This window comes from Choristoneura fumiferana, chromosome 10, assembly GCF_025370935.1.
Source record: "Choristoneura fumiferana chromosome 10, NRCan_CFum_1, whole genome shotgun sequence".
NCBI classification, from domain to species: domain Eukaryota; kingdom Metazoa; phylum Arthropoda; class Insecta; order Lepidoptera; family Tortricidae; genus Choristoneura; species Choristoneura fumiferana.
In genome coordinates, this window is record NC_133481.1 from 19,144,319 (window position 1) to 19,169,832 (window position 25,514).

Below are 25,514 nucleotides of genomic sequence, written 5' to 3' on the forward strand. Positions count from 1 at the left end.
GAATGGAAAAAAGACTTACCTACATAAGTATCTCATGTTCAAAATTTATAAAAATACCTATGTATAGTCACCAGCATTAATATCTGCCACAGCGGAGCGTGCAAAAATATCTGACACGTCCTTCCGGCCCTAGGAATAAAGTCGTATCAGATATTTAATGCACGCTTGTTGTGTCAGATATTGGTGCTGGTGACTGTACTTATTACCAAAAAACAATAAGTATGTTTATGATAGGTACCAAGACCATTGCTACTCGTAGACAGCACTACAGTTGCAATAATTTTCGATAAAATAATGTCTCTCATATGTCATTGCGATTTCTGAGAATAATAACAATACTCGAAAAAATTGGCCTTCCCTTCTAACGCCATTTCTATCAAGTGAAACAACTTATAATTATAATTCAATTAAAACGTAGGTACCTAATAATTTTCAATAGCAATGTAATATTACGTACACCTATTTCATTTTTAGACATCAGGCACTGGCTATGTTCAGAGTAAACTTATTAATTATGGTCCTTGTTTATATCATATTGGGCAATTTTGTTTTATGTAAGTTTAGTCCAATGAGCAAACAGCTGATTATTATAATTTCATAAAAGGTCTATGTCAAGGGCTGGGAAAAGAACCGTCATTTTAAAACAGGGTTCTGTCGTAGCAATGACTTCCCGATTCCGTAGACTAAGGTCGAAATCTTTCGACTACATAGAGAAACGACGTTTTCTAATAAATTGCGAGAAATGGTAAGATAATTATTAATTAAAATGCACTTTTTTTAAAAACGCTTTTGTATGAAAACCTTCGAAAAGTCACTGCTGCAGTCCGGAAAGTTGCTGCATTTAGCGATAAAGTCGCTAATCTCAAATACTAATATATTTATTTCGTGATCACAGATACAGGCTTATACATATGACATCAAAACACTAAAAAAAATTTTTTACTGTTAGCACCAACAGACGTAAAAATTGGGGGTCATTTTTTTTTCGTTTCACTGATCTTTTTGCGAAATATTCAATTTTAAAATGAAAATTTTCATCAAAATCGAGTGTCCCCCCTCTAAAATCTACTGTTGGATGGAAAAATTTGAAAAATCCAGGACGGTAGTAAGTATATCAAATTTTAAAGCAAAACTAGGACGACTGAGATTGCTTGATAATTATTTCTTAGTTTAAGGGCCTGTTTCACCATCCATTGACTAGTGCTAACTGACGGTTAAATGTGATGCCAAATATACCTAAACTTGGAAGGTTCCGTACACAATACTAGATTTTCGCAACGGTTTTTTCGTAATCCTCCTCGTACTCCTACTGGTTCCGACAGAATATCAGCGCTGTGACAGCAATGTCGCAGCACATGCTGAGTCGGCGCCTTTTCGCGGCTGTGCCGTGACAACTTAATTTAAATATGTAACAATCTGAATCGTTTGTTTATGTAGAATTGTCATGGCATGTTTGTGAATAAAGTTTTTTATCTATCTATCTATCTATCTAATGACTACACGCTCTTGGCCTGTTTTTACTTTTTGTAAAGGCATAACTTGGTACCTATGTATAAAATGAAGACTTTATTTGATTAATGGTTTTAAAATAAAACATAACATCCTAAAGAAATGGACATTTTTATTTCATTTTTTATTCAAATAATATATAAATGTAGGTATGTAACTTAAAATATAATTAAAATAATATCAACTAATTATGTGATTTGTCAATAAAAACATTGTCATGTCGTTCTAACTTAAAAATCAACATCTTTCAATATAGCTAGGAAAATGTAACTTCTGAAACCAATACAGAATATTATACTGATGCTCTCCATTGAAGCTGTCACCAGCACATTCTCAAATAAAAATATGAAATATAATTATATGTAATGGGGTGTTATTTACCGAGACGACATGAATCTTTAGCTAATATTACTTATTCTTAAACCCCGTTATCTAACGCTCAGTTTGGGGGCAAGCTCAAATAGTGATGTTGCTTCACAAGTATGCTGGGTGTGCCTAAAATAAAAATTTCAAAACATCTATATTTGGTCATTGCTTAAAGGGCTCATCTATAAATTACGTCACACATTTACTTAGGGAACAAGCGGTTTGTGACACAAGATTTGATTTGATTTTTGATTTTTATTCTCTCAAAAAAAAAAGGTACATAATTTTATTTACATAACTAATTTCGCCAAACTATGACGTTTATTGGCGAATATTGCGCTCACTTATTGCAATTTTCATAGCAATATCTGTGACAAGGTTGCTAACGATTATAAAAATTAAACTAAGGCTAGCTTTAGGGCACGCTTCGATAGAAACAGATCAAATTGAAGCGATAAGATTTTCAGATTTATCGAAGTGGTAAATACATCGTCGTCTTTACAAGCAGGGTTGGCGATTGGCCTCTTCCAAAACTTACTCAAAATAGAGTCTGTTTAGTGAAAGCTGAATGCAAAAACACGGCAATTTTTGTTCATATGGTATTACCAATACAAGTAAGAATATAAAACTATGAAGTTTCTGAATAAAATATAAACAAAATGAATCATAGACAAAAATGCAATGCTTATTTGCTGCGTGCGACCATGGACGTATTACCCAAACGGGACCGAGTACTTTGAAAATTCGAAACGAAAATAACCAGGTCCCGGAAAATAGTCCGGTCTGAGCGGAGAGCCTTGGGGGAGGCCTATGTCCAGCAGTGGACGACTTTCGGCTGACATGATGATGATGATGACGAAAAAAAACCATATTACAAGGAGAGAAAGTATTTTTTTCCATAGCGCATAACATAGAGGCTAATCCACGATGAGAGAGATAGTTACAACCGATGCCATTTGTTTCGTTCTTTCATCTTGCCAGCCAATAAAGTATCATTATTTAAAATCTAACGACTACGTTGACCATGATCTTTGTTATGTGTGTCCCTACTGAAGTACTATTATTAAATAAAGTAACTGACTCACAATATTAGTTGCCGAGTGGAATTTAGAAGATAATATAATTATCGGTTGCTCAGTTATGTAAATTATTGTTCGTAAGTTGGCGCACTATTTTTCATAATTTGTTGATATTGTAAAGATAGCATATTGCCTTGCATAAGCAATTTTACTACCCCGTTGCTTAACTACACACAAAAGACTTTCCGTTGCAGATTCCAAAGAAAACTTTAGTCGCTGCATTTATAAATCACATGAATAAATTCATACCTTGTACTATTTGTATAATTTATTTCATAATCCATCGCTAATCCCTCAGAAATTTTCCATAGTAAATTAAAAACTTCACTGATTATAATAAAAAAATAACAGGAAGATTGACTTGTCCCACGAAAATCTTAGGTATGGTCACCCTATTGAAAGGGACAAAGGGCATCGGTACTAGCTATCTCGTTCGTCGTGCTTTTGAGCTGCAAGTGCTCGGTCCCGTATTACTTATTCTGTGGTCCTGTTTAGAGTAATAAGTATAACAATTTTTTTCAATGGTTCATGGTTGACATTAACAATAATCAGGAACTTCATAGTTGTGCAATGTATCAGGATTGATTTCTTAGCCGTCGGCCACTATAAGTTAGGTAGGTACAAGATAAAGAACCGTAGCGTCTCCAGGGGGGGACAGTCGCCTATACGTACTAATTATGTCGATAGCGCCGCCATCTCCTTTTCTAAGTGTCTATTGTTGTTTCAGATAGATGTCACTGAAAGCTTGAGATCACAAAATTTATTTATTAAAAAATATTTTGTCGTTGATAATTACCGCAAAAAATAAACTTTATTTTCGAAATTGACAATCGTATTGTAATTCTAATATAAAAGTCACATAATGTATCCGCTCAGTCGTTACAAATATTTTTGTGTAGCAACCCTCTATGTCAGGCCAGGCGTCTATTCGCGCTCAACAAGGAACGATGCTACGTTGCAATCGAAACTCGTGCACATCGTCCACATAAAAAGTAAAGACAGTGCTGCAAACGAAAATTGAGGCTGGTTTAAACTTAAGAAGACTGAATTCAAGCGGTCTCACTTCTCTTTGCAGCCCTGTTTTTAGTTTTTATGTGGTTTGAGCTGGGAAGCAATCCAGTAAAGTAAAAGAATACCTGTGACTATTAATAGCTATACGTATGGATGGATATATACATCAATGGTACAGTTTTTCAAAACGGTCTGCATGAATGAGACGAGAGAGGGCTCTCTTTCCCCGTATATTATACTACTCTTTGGCGTCTCCAGCGACTTGTGTAATAGAGTTCAGTGTCCTATTGGTTTCAGGTTATATTTCACAATTCATACAAAAAACTCATGACATTCGTACAAATATCTTTTAAATATAAACGACAACAGTAAAAGGGTAAGGTCGCGAAGCGTTTACCGTCATTCATAATTCATAATCGATGAGTATGTCGCAGAGAAATGGCCAAATCATTAATTTTAACATATATCTAAGGGATTCCCTAGAAAAAAATCAGTCATTTAATCAAAAACCTAAACCTGTTTAGTGAAATGACAAAATGAGGATGAAGAAAGAGGGCAACTCGTTTTTTCATTTGACTAGATATGTTTAGCGATTTGATAAAATCCCTATTACGCGTCAGTGACTTGATAAAACGAACTCGCAAAGTCACAGTTTAGTTTAATTCTATGATAAAAATTTCAATAAAAAAAATACCATCGCCACCACCGCCGCGGATCGAGCGAGATCGATATAGGCAAGGCGAATGCGACTCTGTCGCGTTAGGGTTTTTTTTTGCCAATGTCATCAGCAGTCTTAAGTGGATGAACTCAGTTCAAAATGTTTTAACTACTTATAAAACATGTAACGGTGCCACCAACGGTGCTGGCTGAAAATCAGCGCTGGGGTGTTTATTATTAACGCTTCAGCATTATGCTGAGCCAGTGTCCGATTCACAACCGCAATGACACATACTTTCCTACGTGTTATCTATTTGCACTTAATACTATTGTTGTGTCTTGTGTTGCGAATAAATGTATTTTCTTTCTTTCTTTTCTTTCTTTAACGAAAACTATCAGCTTAATAGACTTTACAAGTTATTGAGTAAGTTACAGTCGATCAAAACTCATTATTGAATATTTGTCGTTATGTTATACGGGGTTAGTTGTCAGTACACTGTGTCTTTTCGCCTAAATATTATACCCAAATGTTTAATTTGTCAAACCGTTTCATGTTCTAACCAATGATTTTCTCTGATACCATTTTTTTCGTAACTTTCATAAAACATACCTAACCTAACGTACTGTGTTCTACAAACCATAAAAATACATTTAGAAATTTTTTGGGTTTCGGAGTAATTTGAGAGTTGGAATACATAAAACAGTTGGCAATTGAAACATTTAGAAAAACATAATTCTGAGAAAAGGCAGAATACCCTTTTGAGCCCTATTGTTTCTCTTGCTGTAGTTATTTATGACCCTGATCTTAAGACGCATTTTTAATCACATTATAAGAGAGACACATGACACAAGTAACACAGCTCGGGTTCACTTGACTCGTATAGGCGGTAAGGCACGTAAGTGCACGTTGCTCGTACATTTCTGTCAGAAAATCCAGTTGAATAAGGCGGAACGAACGACAAGTGAAAACCAGGTGTACTTGCTCATAATATCAGTCGGAAGAACACTGCTGGGCCTTACCCAAGAATCTCCACGACGATCAGTTTTGTGCTAGCGCCAATATTTTCCCGCAATATTTAGATACTAGATCCACCTTGCAGGAGGCCTACCAACACTTTGCCTACCTAATCTAAAGTCACATAGTGTCTGATTTTGGCAAGATTCTAAATTCTATCACTTAGTCACTAAATCACCTTGCATTGTTCATCTTATCACTTAAATATGGCAACATTGGAAATCATCCAGTCTTTCAATTTTGAATCACATAGGATTTAGCTTGATCTCTGCCTCATCCTTGGGTTTCTCGTTTAAAAGTCCTATGTCTAAGGGCGATGAGTATTTGCGTTTCCTCCAGCAGCACGTTGCCATGGCAACAAGGACCGTGAGCAGCAGCGCGGTGCACGCGCACACCGTCGCGCCCCAGTCCAATATGGCGCGCGCGTAGCGAAGATCGCTTATTATACTTTCATCTGTCCTAACGTTCTGGTTCACCCACATTATGGGGAACAGCATTTTCGGCACGTTCTCGTACAATCTGTAATGGAAAATGTCAGATATTAAGAAATTTCTAGACTATTTTTTTTTTAGTTTGGGCTGCCACTATTTTTGTAGATAGCAAGAAAAAACTTCTAAATGCAAAATAGATATAATCAATTCATTTATATATGAATGTAAAGAAACTTACGCTATATGAGGTGTTGGCTCTATGAGTATGTTCAGCTGAAACCTCCCACCAACCTCCAGTGGGACTCCAAGTTTCTGAAAAATTAATAAATCATTTTAGGTTTAAGAAAACACTGCTGCTTAAATGGTAAATATCGCTGATAGACCGGCAAACTTTTTTTACTCTTCATGTCAGCAAATGTTCCATAGTAGGTAAATTTAACCTTCTACAGTCGATCAAACGGATTGAATGGAACCTTTGTGTTACTAATGTCATGTTGAAATCCCACACTTTTGTCAAGGAAATCATAGTGAAGTTGATTATTAAAAGTTTCCACCCAGATATATGAATCAGTTTTAACCTCTTGCCTACATCCTTCCTTTGGGAAGGACATAAGAAATAATTATAATTGGACACTGATGTCCTTTGTAAAGTACAGAGTTAAAAAGTAGTAGGAAAAGCCGGAGATTTTTTCCTCTATTTTCCCTGAATATCGTAAGCTCTAAGCAATATAATTTGAAAGTTTCAAAGAGATATTCCGGAAAAGTATCTTTGGTAGGCAGGAGGTTGTTCAACTGGGACCTACTACGCTTTATGATTTAGATGGGTATCTACGGGGCTAGTACAAAAACTTACAGGTTCTACAGAGAAAAAGAATGAATGCTTCTCCTCATCAGGCTGCATGCCAGTCACAGCTGCCCTGAGCGCCGGGTCGCCGTGCAGGAAATGCGGCAGTGAGATGAAGGACGGCGAGCCAAAGCGACACGCTGATACGTTCATCACACCTCCCCACATGCACTCGCCGTTGCAGAAGCACGAGTTATGGTGTGTCGAGGACGCTGGAAGAACGATAGAAGTTCCGTTAGGCTTAATTTGTTACGCAGAACAATATGTTGCCACCATGCTCTCCCGGATACGGCGGTGTGTGCGAAACATTCATAGGGTTGATAAAAAAGTTAAGTTGTAAGAAAGAAATTGAGTTGTAAGACAAAAAAGTAAAGTAAAGGTTAAAAGTAAAGTTGGTAAGTAAAGGCTGACCAGAATTATAAAAAACCTCGCCATATTGCGGAAAACCAATAGAACTAATTTGTTGCACTGGTAACAATAAATTCAAATGTCATCTGTTATTGCTGTCAAAGCTTAACGTTGTTTGCGCGTCGTATTTTAAAGTGTTATTTTGTGTTTTTGTGCGTTAAAATGCCGAAGATTATCCATAGCCTTGGAAGGGAAATAATTCACAATGTATAAAAGTAAGTGTAGGTGCGCCTCCTGAGGCTTCGATGGTCAAATAAAAAGGAATTTAGAGGCACACGAACGTATAATAAAATAATATAAATAAATAAAAATTTACAATGAAATACGAGACTAGGAAAATGGAAGGTTATGAGTTTCACTTTATAGATAGAGCTCTGTACAGGACCGCGTCGTCGGAAGGAATGCCGCTCCGCTTCTCGACTGGCCTTCTGGGCAATTCAAATAATTTTGAATACACCGCGCAGTTCCACGCGTCGGTGCGCAGATGTTTCGACACTGTGGAACCGACTGCGGCTAAGGGGGGTAATGGTTTATCTGGACGCTACATAAGTATTTGTCAGAGAAAAAGTCTGAAGGGTTAGAAAATATTCCTTTAAATAACATCGCCGACACCGTTGTCAATATGACTGGTAGGTAGCTACCGTAAGCAGTAAGCTAGTAGCTGGTAGGCAGTAAGTGTAAAGAATGTTGCAATTTAAAACGTAGAAGTGCTGTCCTTGCGTCAGGTTTTTTATATTCCTGGTCAGCGTTTATATTTTATCTTGGTTTTATGTTTTTAACAAACTATATTTAAAGATCTATTTTTAATTAAACTTGAAAATATTCAAATTATTTCGAAAGAAAATTGGTTTTTAAATTAATCTTAAAAATTAGGTAAATTACAGAAAATTGTTTATAAACAGTTTCAGAGTTTAAAACTGATGATGTATGTATTTTCATACTATAGATACGAGTACACGTTAAATAAACTCAGAGTAACTTATGAAACAAGTTGTTGTTTGTTTGTCAAAATAAAATGTGGATGACTAGGCTTTTTGTAGGCCCACTATTACGTTCAGAGAAGTCAATTACAACTAACAGCGGTTTCTCTAATTAAAACACTGTTGAAACCTGTTGGACGCATCGTAATTCCCAGGGCCAGATTTAGGGGAGAGCATTCGGAGCTACATCCTAGGAATTATTTTTTCAAATTCCAACGAGTAAACACTAGTACTTTTCCTTTGATATTTTTTTCGCTGTTTTACCTTTAGGTACTTATAGTAATTTGTACAATTGTTAACTTTACCTCCACTCCTTTGTTGCCCCAAGGCCTCCAGAGCTCTAAATCCGGCCCTGGCAATTCCTCTCTAAAAAACGTGAACCTCACAATTGTCGAAGCCCTCTGGCGTGAAGGCGTAGCGGTGGTACGGAAGGCCTGATATCAGCCCGCTGCGCTGGTGCGTCAGCCGCAACACGCGGCACAGGTCAGGCACGAACACTGACAGCGTGGACTGCTCCGTCAGGTCGCGGGGCATGAACTCTCCAGCGCTGCCTGCCAACTGGAGAGGGAGAGATGTTACTTCTTTTAGTCAAAATACCACAAACGGGACTTATCACGCTAAAACACACGAGTTATATTTACCTAGACGTTTCGACCACTTTACGGGGGTCGTGGTCCCGAGTAGACTGAAGTGTGGGGTGTCAAGTCTGCCTAGTAGCGCGAGTCCTTAGACTCAGAAACGTCGACACCCATAGATACATACACACACTCACATGCGCACTCACACACACATTATTTTACTAATTATTATTTTTTCCTTTGTTTAATAAAAATGTTTCAGTTTACTTAGTAGCTACTTGGTTATACCTAGTACTACTCTATTAGCTCGCATACGTGACGAACACTGACTTGCAAGATACGGGCCTTGCCTAGTTTGTGAGTCAGGATTGAACTTATTTAATTGTGCTATGTTTAACCTGTCTTTTTCTTTGTAATTGTTCATTCCTCTCGTGCAATTTTGTCTTAGTGAATAAAGATTTTTATTATTTTTATTATTTATTATTTATTATTTTTAACTACCCGCACTTGATCACAAAAAGTACCGGCACTCGTATCTAAATTGAACTATCTGCACTTGGTCATTTTTATTTGTAACCCCATCACGTCGACGTCGAGGTAAATATTACTCGTGTGTTTTAACGTGATAAGTCCCGTTGGTATTTTGACTGTGAGTGAAAATCAGGAAAGTTTAAAACGTTATACATATATGTTACTTCTTTTTTACATAGTAGATATAATAAAGTCACTTTCCGTCGCCTGTACGCTTATCTTTTAAAGTAAGTGACGGAGTTAAATGCGGTATTCACCATCATAATTTTTCACAAAAGCTTTATATAAATATACTAGCTTTTGCCCGCGTCTTCACCCACGTGGAATTCTGTTATCGCGCGCTGTTCCCTCGAGAACTGTGCATTTTTTCGGGATAAAAAGTAGGCTTTGTCACTCTCTGGCCCATAAACTATCTCCAAGCCAGAAATCTTGTCGATCCATCGCTCCGTTTCAACGTGAAAGACGGACAAATACACAAACACACACACTTTCGCATTTATAATATTAGTTTATGGATGATACATTATACTAGTGACGCGTTCCGGCTTCGAGCGGGTATAGTTTATGGGAAATGGAGCTTCAAAATGGGAAGTGCCATTGATTAGAGACGGTTTTTGAAAATTGCTGCCTTGCACAACCGGGGTGGGTCGCCAGTACGAGATAAGCTAAGGACAGCTTAGTTAGTCGGCGGAGATTCACATCAATAAGCTATACTTTACTATGCTACTAAATTGTTTGAATCAAAATTGTATCTCATGAGCTGCTCAGTGCTCGGGTCGCCAGGGGTTTGCGCTGAGTCAGCAAAAATAACGCCTGACTGCTGACGATGTGTGACTGTACCTTAGAACACTCTCCACTGTAAAACGGCAGGTGGTCCTCATGGTTCCAGCGTAGAACCTGACCGGGAAGAGTACCGCTTCTTAATCCCGTCGTCACCTCCATGTAGCCGTCCGTATTTATGGAGTTGTTTCTCTGGAAATATTACGATCTTGTTTTAATGTTTTATATATTTATTCAGACCTACAATAATATGGTTATAGTAGGTATAGACCAAAGCACCTATTAAGTTAGAAAAAAAATAATAAAATAATGGCTACCCGCCGATACAGGAGGCTATAACAAAATTCGAAAATGTGGTCATCAGTGGTGTAGCGGTCCCAGTGATGGTCTTATTTTTCTGGTTTTTCTGTGCATCTATATTTCGGTTTGTATTTACATTTCAAATTGTCAATTTTCTTACGAGTGTAGACCTGCTTTATAACTGCCTTTGTGACGAGACTCTGCAGGAGTCAAATGAGGGTCATTACTTAAATTTTGTTGATTTAATTCAGTTTATCACATTTTTGGAATCTGATTTCTGAAAACGCTTCACAAAGCCTATTTCTCCAAACGGTTTTCGATTTATTATATGTTTTCAAAAATTGGGACATCCCAATTGATTATTAAAAACCCTGGGCCATGGTCATGATTCAATTTGTACGACTGTACATGTGCTAGACGTAGGTGTTCCTGCGATTATTTACAGCCAAGACATAAATGAAACATTAGTCCGCACTTTTTGATAATGAGGGCTATCGCGTATGAATTCGCCACTAGAGGCGCTAGTGTAGCGTGAGGTCTCCGAAATGTCAAATCTCATAGTTTTTGGCTGAGCTACGCGGGTTAATTTTGTGAATATTTTGCAATATCTGAAATTAATTATGGCAAATATGCGTTCCGGGGCAATGAATGTCTGTGTTTTGAGACAGTTTTGTCTTTCGGAAACCTTTGTACTTACTCCCCTTTTTCCGAACAAAACGGGGACTATGCAACACTGTGGCATTAAGGTGTATTAAATATGATTTTAATCTAAACTTTGTTTTCACGCCCGTAATAACAGACTTTCAAAGCCATACTTAAAAACCTCACGCAACAGTGCGCCATCTAGTGAGACAAAAAACGATAGCCCTCATTGTCTAATATTGATAGGTATTCGGTAATATCGTCGTACATTGTCCGTGACAGTGTTGGCACAAGTTTTGTGTTATTAGTTTAGTGTTATGTAAATGTTTGATGTTGATTGTGCGCCTTAACCTCAACTGCCCCAAATTTTTTGTGTTTGTACAGTTATAAACGTAGCTTGTTTTCGTCTTTGTAAATTACAAATCATTAGAACATAAATCCTATTACTTATTTGTGGTTTATGAACTTTTCGAATACCTAGTTCCTAAGAGACAAACTTTCATGAGATAGTTGTAGACGAGAAAAATAAAGAAGGGAAAAACGAAGTTTCTCAAGAAAACTCTAGGACGGCATAATCTTTGATTTGGGTACCATTTTGTAAATTGTTATCGTCGCTGCGCCTGCCAAATTCCATATCTGCACTTTTTTCATTTTTCGTTTTTTCACTTATCGCAATCTCCGTCTGATTATCTACTATTCGTTCTGATATCCAAAGCTACAAAATACCGAGCACAAATGGCCAAATTAAACTAATGTGTATTCAGTGCCGGACCTGGGGGCTAATACGAAATTCCGTAAAAATCCGTATCGTACCGTCCCTATCATTCTCGTATTAAATAATAATAAGCGTCGTCAGTGGTACGGCAAGATGCGAGGTTCGTATTATAAAATTAATGATTATATCATGGACAGGGATATTTGGAAATAATTCCGATCCGCATTGACGATCCCTTACTTCAAATAGCGAATCTACAAAAAATTGAAGAGACTACAAAAACCATGAAAATAATTTTCTACCAGTCTGAAGTCGGTGCTCAGCACGAGCAGCAGGAGTGGACATATAGTCGTCTACTTCACCTACATACATTCTTATTTATTAGACTTCAATGACTCCTGCTGTCTCGTGCTGAGGCACCGACTTCAGACTGGTAGAAAATTATTTTCATGGTTTTTTGTTGTCGGTTCAATTTTTGGTTATATATTTTTATATTTTATATTGTAAATCTATTTAAAAAAATATATACCTCGTTGAGTTTCTTGCCGGATTCTTCTCAACAGAGGTTTTTTTTCCGAACCGGTGGTAATTTTTTTTTGACATTCATAAGTGCTTGATATAGCCTAAATTGAATAAAGATATTTTGACTTTGACTTTGAATGGCAAGGGGCGCCATTTTCCAGTTTCCAGTGTAAAATAAAATTATAATGGCGCCTTTTGAGAGACGCGGTAACGGTGTGGACTATTGCTTTACCATGATCAAGGGCTCTAGCAGACTGGTCATGAGACGTGTGAGTGAGAAAGACTTAGCTTTGGTCCACGGTTACTAGCAAAAAAGCAAGCAATAGTAGATTGTACAACAAGAGCATAAAACGAGCCATTTTACCCAAGACGTTTATGGGCGGTGGTGATCTCTTACCATCAGGAGATCCACTTGCTCGTTTGCGAATAAAAAAAAGACATATAGCCACCCGAGCCGGTACGGCGAGGGTGGATAGACACGTCGAGGGGAAAATGGATTTAATGCTCTAGTTTTACACTCTGCTTTTCACTTCGATTGCGAGGAAATGATATAGCAACAGTGGAGACAATGAGGGCTATCGCGTATGAATTCACCACTAGAGCCGCTAGTGTAGCGTGAGGTCTCCGAAATGTCAAATCTCATAGTTCTTGGGTGAGCAACGCGGGTTTATTTATAATTAGAATAATTTTGTGAATATTTTGCAATACCTGAAATTAATTATGACAAATATGCGTTCCGGGGTAATTATGTCTGTGTTTTGAGACAGTTTTGTCTTTCGGAAACCTTTGTCCTCCCTTTTTTCCGAACAAAACGGGAACTATGCAACACTGTGGCATGCTCGATATTTTTATGGTACGATTTTAAGGTGTATTAAACATGATTTTAATCTAAACTTTGTTTTCACGCCCGTAATAACAGACTTTGAAAGCCATACTAAATACCTCACGCAACAGTGCGCCATCTAGTGACACAAAAAACGATAGCCCTCATTGGTCAATCTTGTTCACTTACTGTACCTTTATTTTTCATGAATTACTATTTTTTTATTTTTATTTTACTGATGTATTTTAATTGATTTTTATTTTGATCAAAATTAAAAATGATTAAAAAATATGTAGAAACTTTTTTGTTTGTGGCTGTTGACACCTGATTACCTTGGTCTTAGACGAAGATTTTACTCTAAGCATAAGAGCATAAAAAGTAACGTTATGTAGATCCAGCATAAACACTAACTTTACGAGAATAAAAAGTGAAAAAACATATAGAAGTTCAGAACATTATACATACATCATAAAATAATCCGAACTTGTCGACCAGCGGCGCGCCCCCCGTTGTGCTAGCTGGCAAACTCTTGGCCACGTCCAAGATGGCGTCGTCGTAGCCGTCGAAGAGCAGTTCCCTGGCTAACTTGGAGACGGCCATGTGCTGGCCGAACATAGCCAATGCCATGGACAGTGTCTTCTGCTCGATGAAGCTCCAGTGGCGAGCGTTGTGGACTGCTGACTGGAAGGAAAATATAATGTCTTAAACTTTCGTGATTTTCACTCATAGTCAAAATACCACGCACAGGACTTATCACGCTAACACACACGAGTAATATTTGCCTCCACGTTACGGCAACATTACAGTCGGTCTGGTCTGGTCTGGAGTCTACTCGTGACCACGGCCACTTTTATGTTGCCGAAACGTCGAGGTAAATATTACTCGTCTGTGTTAGCGTGATAACTGATAAGTCCTGTGCGTGGTATTTTGACTATGAGGAAAATACACTTACCGGCCCGGATAATATCGACCTGATTTTTCGTGTAAACGCCCATAGAAACTCATTTCAGTTTGACAATAACAGAAATCTAGACAAGAATTTTTCCTATGCATACATATCTCAGGTTGCTTATTTCTACTAGTAGAACCTGAGACCAACCAACCAACCTGACCAACCTGAGATATGTATGCATAGGAAAAATTCGTGTCCAGATTCCTGTCCAGCGGTGGTGTAGGGGTTATAGCACGCAGCACGGATTGCTGAGGACCTGGGTTCGATTCCCAGCGCTGGTCTCTTTTTCTGGTTTTTCTGTGCATCCATGTTTCAGTTTGTATTTTCGAGCTTTAGGAAAGTTGAAATAAAAAAGCTGATCTGACAGTTGTCTATTCTTTAGTTACGCAACCGTTTAATCCTCTTACAGGCTTACTGAGATTTAACGAGATATTGTAACTCGTTACCGGGTTATGCCATCCGATGTAGTCACGGGATCAAAAATTTAAAGCTTTCCGAGGAATATTCTGGAACTGGCAACTATGGGATTGTCCACAGATTTTCCATGTGCGCATAAAATCTCTAATTGTATTTTAATATACAAAATTAATGAAGCTAAATTTTAGCTTTACATTTTTTGCTTCAAATGCAAATAAAATAAATTAATTAATTCATAAGCGACGTCGACCTACAAATCATGTCCTATTTAAATTCGAAGATAAAGCAGATCTAAGGAGTTCTTTGATTATTATCTTTTTGGTTGAATCGACTTTTAAACTTTTGTTTGCTTTGGTCCCGGATCACCAAAATTTTAAGCTATCTTTTTGTATTTTTATCTTAATCTGTGTTATTAATATTATTTGAAACAAGAGACTAGAATACAGGTTTTTTTTTACATTCCGCATTCCGCAAGGACTATTTGCTTTTGTTTAATTGTTTTACTTTTTTTATATAAAGTGCTTTATACAATTACCTAAATTTAAGTTATTTGAAAATGTTACAAAACCAAAGTAGCTTAGTTTTGCGAGTAGAATTGAACCTTGAACTTAAAGCCCCATGTTCAGAGTCACCCTGTATTATATTATATTATAGGAGATGGGGGCGTGTGAACCCTATATTTTTTTATTTCGTGGAATTCTGACATTTCTTTGTGTGTTGTGTTAGGCAAAAAATATTTCCCGAAAATTTAAACGAGATGAAACAAAAACTAGGAAACCATACCCACCTACCCCGATAGGCAGCGATCTGGGGCAAATTTTTTATTCATATTTTTTATTTTTAAGTCTAGTTTTTAATTTTAGTTTTAATTTGTATACTGTTGTTATAAATAACGAATTAATTTAATTACTTACGTACAACCATAAATAATTGCATGAAGTTTCAAGACTGACGTTTAAATTTTAATGACTTTGACATTGAAGTTATGATTTTTTGGCTAAAATTATATGCACTAAAACACTGATAGCATCGAATAATTAAATGTTAAAACTGGTTGATTTTAATAATTGACATATTATGGCTGGTGCATTTTTGTGTTAAATTCGTTCAATGTCATCTTATAAATATTAATAGTAGGTACAGATTGAAATCAGTATGTCAGACAAATGTATGTTTAACATTTAAATGGTCTGCAAAACGCTAAACTTAAATTGATTACCCATCTGATTGACTTTGAATGACCTATTTCTCCTTGCATTCGCTTGTTTTTGCACCTCCGTTTACTTAAAGTCACTAACGCGAATACTTACAGCAGCTATTATGTTGAGTATAGTGATATTGTCGCTAAGGCTGCCGTTGCTGGAGTGGTGGAAGTGCCAGGTCCGTTTCGTGCGGTATGCCAGCGAGCCGTTCTGGTTATGCCAAGTCACGTTGACATGCCGACGATGCTCCTTGAAGCGATACGGACCTGGACAAAAAATAATAATCAGATCAATATCATCTTCAGCCGGAAGACGTCCTCTGCTGAACAAAGGTTTCCTTCGAACGCCACAATGAATGACAACTCGCTACTTTGCATCCACCCTCACGTCGCTAGTCCATCTAGTGGCAGGCCTACCAATGTTTCCTCTTCCAGTTACCATTACCAACCAGCGTTCCCCCACCCTCCCCTACATTACGTGTGGCAACACATGGTGAGTGGAGGCCTTTTTGGTTTCCTGTCGTGTCACCACTTAACTTAGTTTTTAGGGTTCCGTAGCCAAAATGGCAAAAACGGAACCCTTATAGTTTCGCCATGTCTGTCTGTTTGTCTGTCTGTCCGTCCGCGGCTTTGCTCAGGTTTATGCAAAGAAGCAATGTAAAGCAAAATGCTTATTGTTTGCAGGGTGACAGGCGATGTCATTGTGTTCTAGGATGACGTACATTGATAACACTATTTAATTTGTATGAAAAACGGAAAATCTGAAGAAACCATTATTTTTAAAAGTCGCTGAGCTAATGTTGTTCAGTTTGACGAGTACGATCTATGTTTTAATTTTTTGCTCGTATTACAGGCCACACCCGGTATGCGACTGATAAAATAATCTACTGGTAAATAAGAGAAAAAAATAAACACAAACATTAAAAAACGCTTCGTGAAAAATTACTACATGAAAAAAGACGAATAAGTAAATTTGCGATAGTGAAAAATCGCGATGTAAAAATTCGCTACTCAGAAAAAACGCTTTTGTGAAAATTATCTTACAAATCATCAAAAGTCAATTTATTTACGATATCATCCATTTAAAAAGAAACCATGTCAAAACGCAAAGAAATATTATACAAATGAACAGAATTTGTTAAACAAATTTAATTTAATTAATAGCTCTTGAACACTAATAACTAACAACATCGATGTTACTAAGTGGATAGATGACGTCGCTAGGATTTCCAGCAATGATGGATGCAGGCGTCGGCAGTTGGTCTTACTATTTTTCAATAGGCGTCCACCCACTCCGTGCAAACCGCTGCATTCATTAATGTGCTGTGAAATCTTTCCACTTACCCAGTTGAACCAGGTGGGGTTTCTCCCCGGGGAACCGCTCTGAGTTGGTCCAGTTGAAGAGATAGACGTCCATGAAGAGAGGCACGGAGGGGGCCAGCCACTCCCGGAATGCTCGGGAGTTCGGAGTGAGGGCCACTTGCTGCAAAATAAAATATTCATTGAAACAATTGGGTTGTAAATTGATACACATAATGTAAGTGACCTAAAGACGAACGTGTGGTGGAAATAAATCAATTTTAAACATGGAAGCCATTTTTATAAAGTTCTTGGATGGAGGCCGCGGATCTGCCAGCGCAGTTCACCAATGAAATGGACGGATGACCTGGCTAAAGGCTCACGATGGATGCAGGTTGCTTCCAACCAAAGCAACTGAACGTTTGTGTGGGAGGCCTATGTCCAACAGTGGACATTGACTGCCAACTGCTGATTATGATGTGATGAGCCACTTTTCTTAGGTAAACTAGAAAATTAAATAAAATGATCCTTTTCAATTTGTATCGTGTATAAAATGCAAATCAGCAAAGAGGGCATTTCAATGCCATGATTAATATAAATGTGAATTTGCTTGTCAATTTATGGACTGCTTTCGTTGAAATTTAATTCAAAGCAAACAATCGAGAAGCAATCATTGCGTTTCATTCAAATGTATTGCAATGTTGACATTGCAAGGTCGCTAGATTCGAGATATTGCCGTTTCTATTTATAAGACACTTTGTTTCTCTAATAAGAGACAAAGTGTCTTATAAACTAGTCACGACCCGCCCGGCTTCGCATGGGTATACTGTAGGCGACAGGCTGCAACCGGTCACTATTGTACCGATTTTGTCAAACTTAAAACACAATGTTTGGTGATTTTTGTGTGTGTGTGTGTGTGTGTGTGTGTGTGTCATACTCATCCTATATCCTCAGTCGCCTCTTACGACATCCACGGAAGAAATGGAGAGATGTAATTCTAACCCGACGCCACACGGGGCTGTTTACAATAGAACACAATACAATACAATAACTCTTTATTGCACACCAACACAGTAAGCAAGCGGTACAGAATAAGAATAAGAATAAGAACCATTTATTTCATAACTAACATAATCAACCAGACCATAGGGCTGGTACCTTCTTTGCCCAGCGCCTAAGTTTGGCGGTGCAGAGGGGCAATGCGGCCTCCGTCCTGGGGACGATGCCCCAAGTGGGCGATCTCCAGGGTATTTTTTATTTGTAATTTAAAGTTTTGTAAAATTTTGGTTTGTTTAGTTATTTTGATTTGACATAATCAATTACAAAGTAACAAATATTCCAATAACTATCTAAGTACTGGAATCCACTCAGCATTTATCAGGTCACGGAAGGTGACTCGAAAACACAGGTATATACATAGAGATTTTCTAAGGTAAGCAATACGCGGCCTTATCGCTTCAGAGCGATCTCTACCAGGCAACCTTAACAATGTGCAAAGTAAGGAATACATTTTAACAGGTGGTGCAATACCAATGGTTTACCATAGTTGATAATTTTTCATGACAGGTATATGTATAATAATCCTGCTAAGTAAGTCGCTACTTATTTTATACTACGCAAAGATAAAGTATTTCCGTACTTATACAAATGTCATATTTGGTGCTAGTGACCATACAAGATATAACAATGTCTTTCACCAGATAAACATAAGAATTTTTAAATCATGCCACAAAACAGATAGGTACAGATGTAAATCTCATGTATGTACTTCGCTTTTCATACCTACGCTCGGCGGTCGCTCTAAGGTTGTCAACTATGGCTTATGCACAAAAACAATCGTTGTAGTGGCACTTTATCTAGTTGTTTGATTTATTGTTGAGAATGGAAGAGGAAGAATGGAAAAATATAAAAATAATGATAACTAAAATATTTTAAATTTAATGTCATTGTTATATCACAAATTACAAATTAGTCACAGGAAATATCTTGCGACGATTTCGACATCGGCGAAATGCACGATTATTATTATTTTATTGCGCAAAAAGTTCACAGACGTGTGTCTCAAGCGGATGGCACTTGCGCTCGCACTGGTCCCAACCGGTCCGAGATATCGTGTCCGTGAGCACCGTCTATGTGTGCGTTGCTCGAGCGCACTTGTATATGTAGATTGATTTCTGTACCCATCTATTTTGTGATCACGCTGTGTCACGACCCGCTGATCAAAATTGATCAAACTCGATCACAGACGTCAATTAAACGTTACTCTACTGCGCACATCATCAATCATCGATGGATGTCATTGGGCTGCGCGGGCGCACTTCGATTGACCCGTCAACCTGGCTTATCCCGGTCTCATTGAGGAATTGACCGTCAAGGTGATGCGCTGAAATAATTGATTTGCGCGTCTCTCAACATAATTGCATGTATGCATACTCCTGACACAAAATTGAAATCCATTGTCAAGAAGGCACTTTATATCTTAGATGTATGTGTAATGTGTATCCCGCTAATATTATAAATGCGAAAGTTTGTAAGTCTGTTTGTTTGTTACTTCATCACGTCTAAACCGCTGAACCGACTTAGATGAAATTCTATACAGATAGTTTAAGTCCCGGGGTAGGACATAGGATAGTTTTTATCCCGGAAAATTGCACAGTTCCCGCGGGATAGCGATAACCGAATTCTACGCGGGCGGAGTCGACAGGTACCAAACGGCTGTTATTAACTAACAGCCTTATTCATAAAAAGTTAGAGCCTCCTTGAAGGCTCCTTGAAGGCCCGATGCTAAAAAACATGATTCATAAACAATAAGTTAGAGTACCGTAGACCCTCCTTTATCTCCCTGCTAAGTCACAAAATGGCCGCCACAAGTTTGAACAGCTGACTTTGACAAGAGCAAAAAAACCATACCGAAGACATTTATAGTGAAGGCAGGGTTACGCAAAGATTAAAAAAAAAACAGGAAAAATTATTTTCAGGAATTTGTATTTAAAAATCCTCTAAATTAGGTATTTATTACTGCTACTTTACTAACAATAAATATGAAAAAAAAATTGGGATGATTAACATAATTACGGCTTTTTGCACAACATAAACATGCGGATCGGAAATGGCGGGAAAACAAACATCTCCCTTTTTTTTCCTGGTAATTTTCTGTCACTGCTGTCAATTTTTTTTTTATTACCGATGAGGCCATTTTTTGGCTTTGATTTGTCAAGGTGGCCAACATAACGCATCTAATCCGTCTATCAGCAGCTCAACAACTAGCAGACTGCTAGCAAGCGTTTATGAATCATACTTCTTGACAACCGTCTAACAAGCTTAATCAGTCTGCTAAGTAACAGACACTCAATTAAGGTTTTTTTATGAATAAGGCTGTTAATGATTATCATGGCCAGGGATGTCTGGAAATCATTCTAGCTTCAAATCGCGTACCACAAAGAAACTCGCTTTCACACAAAAAAGCGCATCGAAATCTGTCTATGTATATGTATAAAAAACAACAACAACAATTACTGCAGGGATAAGTCCGCCTTTGTACTTAACACTTTACTTTTATTTATGTAACCTTTTTATTTTTCCTTTTTGTACAAAAAGAGTATAAGCAAACATACAAACAGCTCGACAGCACGTACCTACTTTCCGCGTATGAATGAGGTACGAACGAAGGCTATGCTCGGGGTTTCTCTGCGGGATAGAATTAGAAATGATGATATCCGCAGTAGAACTAAGGTTACCGACATAGCCCGAAGAATTGCGAAACTAAAGTGGCAGTGGCTGCGGGCACATTGCTCGCAGGACTGATGGCCGATGGGATCGGAAGGTTCTCGAATGGCGTCTGCGGACCGGGAGAAGAGCTGTCGGTAGGCCTCCAACAAGATGGAGCGACGACTTGGTTAAGATCGCGGGATCGCGGTGGATGCGGAAAGCGCAAGACCGGTCTGAGTGGAGAGCCTTGGGGGAGGCCTATGTCCGCAGTGGACGTCTTTCGGCTGACATGATGATGATGATGATGGTGACAAATGACGTAAGTATCATTGCATTCACGTTTCACGCTAATGGATGGTTCGGCGGAGTGTCGCCTGGCCATGAACTCACGTGCGAAGCCCTACCGCGTAATCCAAAGTGCTCCCTTCACCTTGAGATTTGTGGACCTGGCCAACGTGCACGAAGGACCGCGTGGGATATGTTAATGCTATTTATATTATGAAAAAATAATTTATTTAATTACACGCAATATATACAAAAAACCGGCCAAGTGCGAGTCGGACTCGCGCACCGAGGGCTCCGTACAAATATTTTTATTGTATAATGCAACTAAAATTTAGCTTTTCGCAATTTTTCCTTTATCTGTGCTATTAAGACGTTGCTTCGTACCAAATTTCAAGATTCTGAGTTCACGGGAAGTACCCTGTAGGTTTTGACTCCTTTGCGAGAGTCGAACATTTGCAGCATAAACGGCTGTATCTTTTGATTGCGTTGGCTTAGAAGTTTGATTTTCTCACAGCTTCAAGGGAGACGTGAGTATTTGATATGAATTTCAGCTTGACACCTCCACGCGTTCATAAGAAAAAGGGTCTTGACAAACAGACAGACGGACAACTGTTGGACATAGGCCTCCCCCATAAATCTCCAGTTGCTTCGGTTGGAAGTGGCCTACATCCACCGTGAACCCATGGCTTAGGCTGTGTTTGCCACGAGAAATGTTGCCAGGGAATGTTTGTCATGAACCAATAGAAGTCCGCTATCCTCGCTCAGTGCAAGCGTTTGAACATATTCTGCAGGTGGTAGGACCTTGTGCAAGGTCCGCCCGGATTGCTACCACCATCTTGCTCGCTAATCCTGCCGTGAAGCAGCAGTGCTTGCACTGTTGTGTTTCGGCGTGGAGAGTAAGACAGCCGGTGAAATTACTGGCACTTGAGGTATCCCATCTTAGTCCTCTAGGTTGGCAACGCACCTGCAATACCCCTGGTGTTGCAGATGTTTATGGGCGGTGGTGACCATCAGGAGACCCACTTGTTATTTGCCATCCAGCCGAAGAAAAAAAAAAGATTCCTCGCAACGCATCTCTAATGGCAACGCAGACGCAGCCTAACCAGGTCATACCTAGTAAGGTATGGAGTACCATCTCGTTGTTGAATTACCTACGCTGCGCTTGCCGATCCGCGGTCTTTATTCGGGAACTTTTCGGCCCCAACGGCCATCTGTTCTCCTCTAAACAAATACGTTAATACAAAAGCAAAAAATAGTATATTGTTTAACAAGGGACTAATACAAGCCATAATGACACGAGATGTTTAGTTATTGGTTTGACCTATCACCTCTCAAACAAAGGGTCGTGGGTTCAAACCCCGGCTCGCAGCTCTGAGTTTTTCGAAATTCATGTGCGGAATTACATTTAAAATTTACCACGAGCTTTGCGGTGAAGGAAAACATCGTGAGGAAACCTTCACAAACCTGCGAAGCAATTCAATGGTGCGTGTGAAGTTCCCAATCCGCACTGGGCCCGCGTGGGAACTATGGCCCAAGCCCTCTTGTTCTGAGAGGAGGCCTGTGCCCAGCAGTGGGACGTATATAGGCTGGGGTGATGAATAACGTACGCTCGACTAAAGGACAGGCCATCTGTTCAAAATTCAAATAGCACAAAAAAATTGTTGCGCGGTTTTTTTCTTTTCTTTTATTGTTTACGAAGTGACGCTTTAAAAGCTTGCATATCTAGTCAACAGTTTCAAAAAATGGAAAACTATTTTAAAACTGATTAGATATGCATAATAAAATGAATTAATCCTTAATATACCTAATTGAACAGATTCATATTCGTAACATTAATTGTGTTTCACGAAATTAAATCGTGTTTTTTTTTAATATTTTTGCACAGTTGTAATTTTGAAGTTATTTCCACGCCTAAAAATCCTCCATTCACAAACACCGTGTTGGCTGTAAGGGTTTCCACCGTAAATTAAAAAAAAATACGTTAATCCCTATACAATAAAAAGCAGCCTTAATTCCGTTATGCAGACTAAAGTTACATTTTAAGAGCATGAGAAGTGAAAAAACTATAACTGCCCAAAAAGCTATATTTACAAATGGCACCCAGATTGCTACTATTGTTCGGGTGCGTCTCCTCATTGTAGGTACCTACAGTCACCAGCCAGCATTAATATCTGCCACAGCGGAGCGTGTAAAAATATCTGACACGTCCTTCCGACCCTAGAAATAGAGTCGTATCAGATATTTATGCACGCTTGTTGTGTTAGATATTGGTGCCGGTTACTGTACTCGTATGGCAACGGAGGAACGGACAAACTTCTTTTGTATTATGAATGTGAAAATTTATGACTTGTATGTGTGCGTGCGTGCGTGCGTGTTTTTGTGTCTGTGCGTGCGAGAGAAAATCGCTTGATGAATTTGGATATAATTTGTTACAAAGATAACTGGATCTCTGGCATATTTGAACCCACGATGCTCTGCTTAAGAAAACCACTAAGCCACCACACCTTTGACTTTTTTTTCGGACGGACTGTTGCTGTTAGCCCAGACGGCTTTTACAGCTTACCGGAGAGAGGGCGAGCGACCAGATGGGCTGCTCAGCAAGTGGGTGGTTTTACGTGTGTTTATATTCTTATACTTTTGGGGCTACAAATATGGACCCACTTTAGTAGGTATAATCAAGGAGCGCTGTTTTTCAACGAAGCTAGCCAAATAAATACAACGTATACGAGGTCGACTTAGTCTTTGAAGGACACGCGATCTTAACCCTCCCTAGGGACTACAAGGGCACTACAAGCTGTCCAATTAATTGGTTATTACGTAATGGATCGGAACCCGCGCTAAATTGAGTCAAGGGTTAACTTAAGGTTAAACGGACCTTGAAGTGGCCAGTTGGAAATTAAAGGAAAAATACGTAATTTTTGGTGTATGTATTGTACTAATATTAAAATTTCGATTATTTTTATTTATCTTTCCATTGTACTCGTCTACTCTTGTTTCTGATATCCTATCAATCGTTCAACGGTTAACTGGAAGAGATCCCTTTAAGGGATAAGTTCGCCTTTGTACATCTTTTTACTTATCCTGTTTTTTGTTAATTTCATGTGTACAATAGAGATTTTACAGTAGAATAAAATAATAAATGTGAAAGTTTGGATTTGGTAACAAATGGTGTAGGTACAGTCGAGTTCATAAGCTTGTGAGCAAAATTTCGATCAAAAATATCTGAACACGACTATATTGTTAACGGCGTAGAGTCGTGTTCAGATATTTTTGATCAAATTTTTGCTCACAAGTTTATCAACTCGACTGTACCATCAGCCAAATATGTGGTCTACCACCCTAAAGTTGAGAATCGTTTGCATGTCATAAAACAACAGTGCCAATAGAATTTTCTGCCAATTTGAAAGTTCGACTTTAGCGAAATATTAATTTGATAGGAATTTGTTTAAAAATTGATAGACCACTTATTTTGCTGATGGTACATATTAAATACATAGCTGGATGTTGTTAATAACATAGGATAGTTTAGTTATCTTATATCACGCCACGCGCCGCGGGGAGTCGCGCTGTTTGATCATCTAATTAGTTTTAGTTTTAAATGTTGTTTTTATAAATTATAATGTAGTTACCAATGTTAGTCAATTTATTGAATCAGGCGTTACCTTGCGGAGGTCCATATCAATGAACTAAAAGAATTTCTTTGCTCACCCGCGACCTTATGATAGATACCCTTAAGGTCGCGGGTGAGCAAAGAAATCCTTTTAGTTCCTATGTTAGTCTTTAAGGTATAGACCGTGTTGCCTGAAATAAATGGTTTCATTATTATTATTTTTATTATATTTTCATAGGATGAGCATGTAGGTAAAGTCTCGAATTTCTTCCGTGGAGTTGATTGATACATAGATACGAAATTTTGCGAACGAAATTTTATAAAACGTACCGTAAACTGCTTCAACTTTGCCCTCTGGTCCCAACATTGCCTGATTTGATTTAGAGTCGATAACTTAGCACCCGTATAGGTATCTAAATTTTAATCCCCGTAATAATAATTTCCGTATAGATAAAAGTTTAAAAACCTATACGGGTGCTAAATTATCGACTCTAAATCAAATCAGGCAATTTTGGGGCCAAAGGGCAAAGTTGAAGCAGTTTACGGTTATTAAAGTCAATAAATGATAATAAAGTAATATAATTTTTGGAGTAGAAGTAGTTCATTGGTGTGTGCGAAGTTCCTAATCCACACTGAGCCCGCGTACTCCACGCTGTCTGTCTACGCTGTCTATATTATATATATAGTGCCATCCATGAAGACGCGTGATTTTGTCAAAATTAGACATTAACGACATTGTAATAGGAACCACGGCGCGCGTCATCATAAATGACTCTACCTTCACAACCTAAGCCCTCTCATTACGATAAAAGTCCTGTGCTAGACTTGTCGAGGTTAGAGCTGATGATATT

The 25,514-nt window shown here is 38.3% G+C and overlaps 1 protein-coding gene across 2 annotated transcripts; it reads right to left on the reverse strand.

The window, feature by feature from the left end:
* Nucleotides 1–1,478: 1,478 nt before the first annotated feature.
* On the reverse strand, nucleotides 1,479–17,244 carry LOC141432262 (protein peste-like; the record flags this gene model as incomplete). 2 transcript variants are annotated; one of them, XR_012451802.1, is given in 9 exon segments in its annotated part: nucleotides 1,479–2,004; nucleotides 5,816–6,156; nucleotides 6,307–6,380; nucleotides 6,922–7,124; nucleotides 8,687–8,858; nucleotides 10,250–10,381; nucleotides 13,657–13,872; nucleotides 15,871–16,028; nucleotides 17,106–17,244. XR_012451802.1 is itself a non-coding variant. In XM_074093808.1 (8 exon segments), coding segments are annotated over 8 exon segments (1,368 nt in total), but the record flags the coding sequence as incomplete, so codon positions are not given.
* Between the last annotated feature and the right edge of the window lie 8,270 nt (nucleotides 17,245–25,514).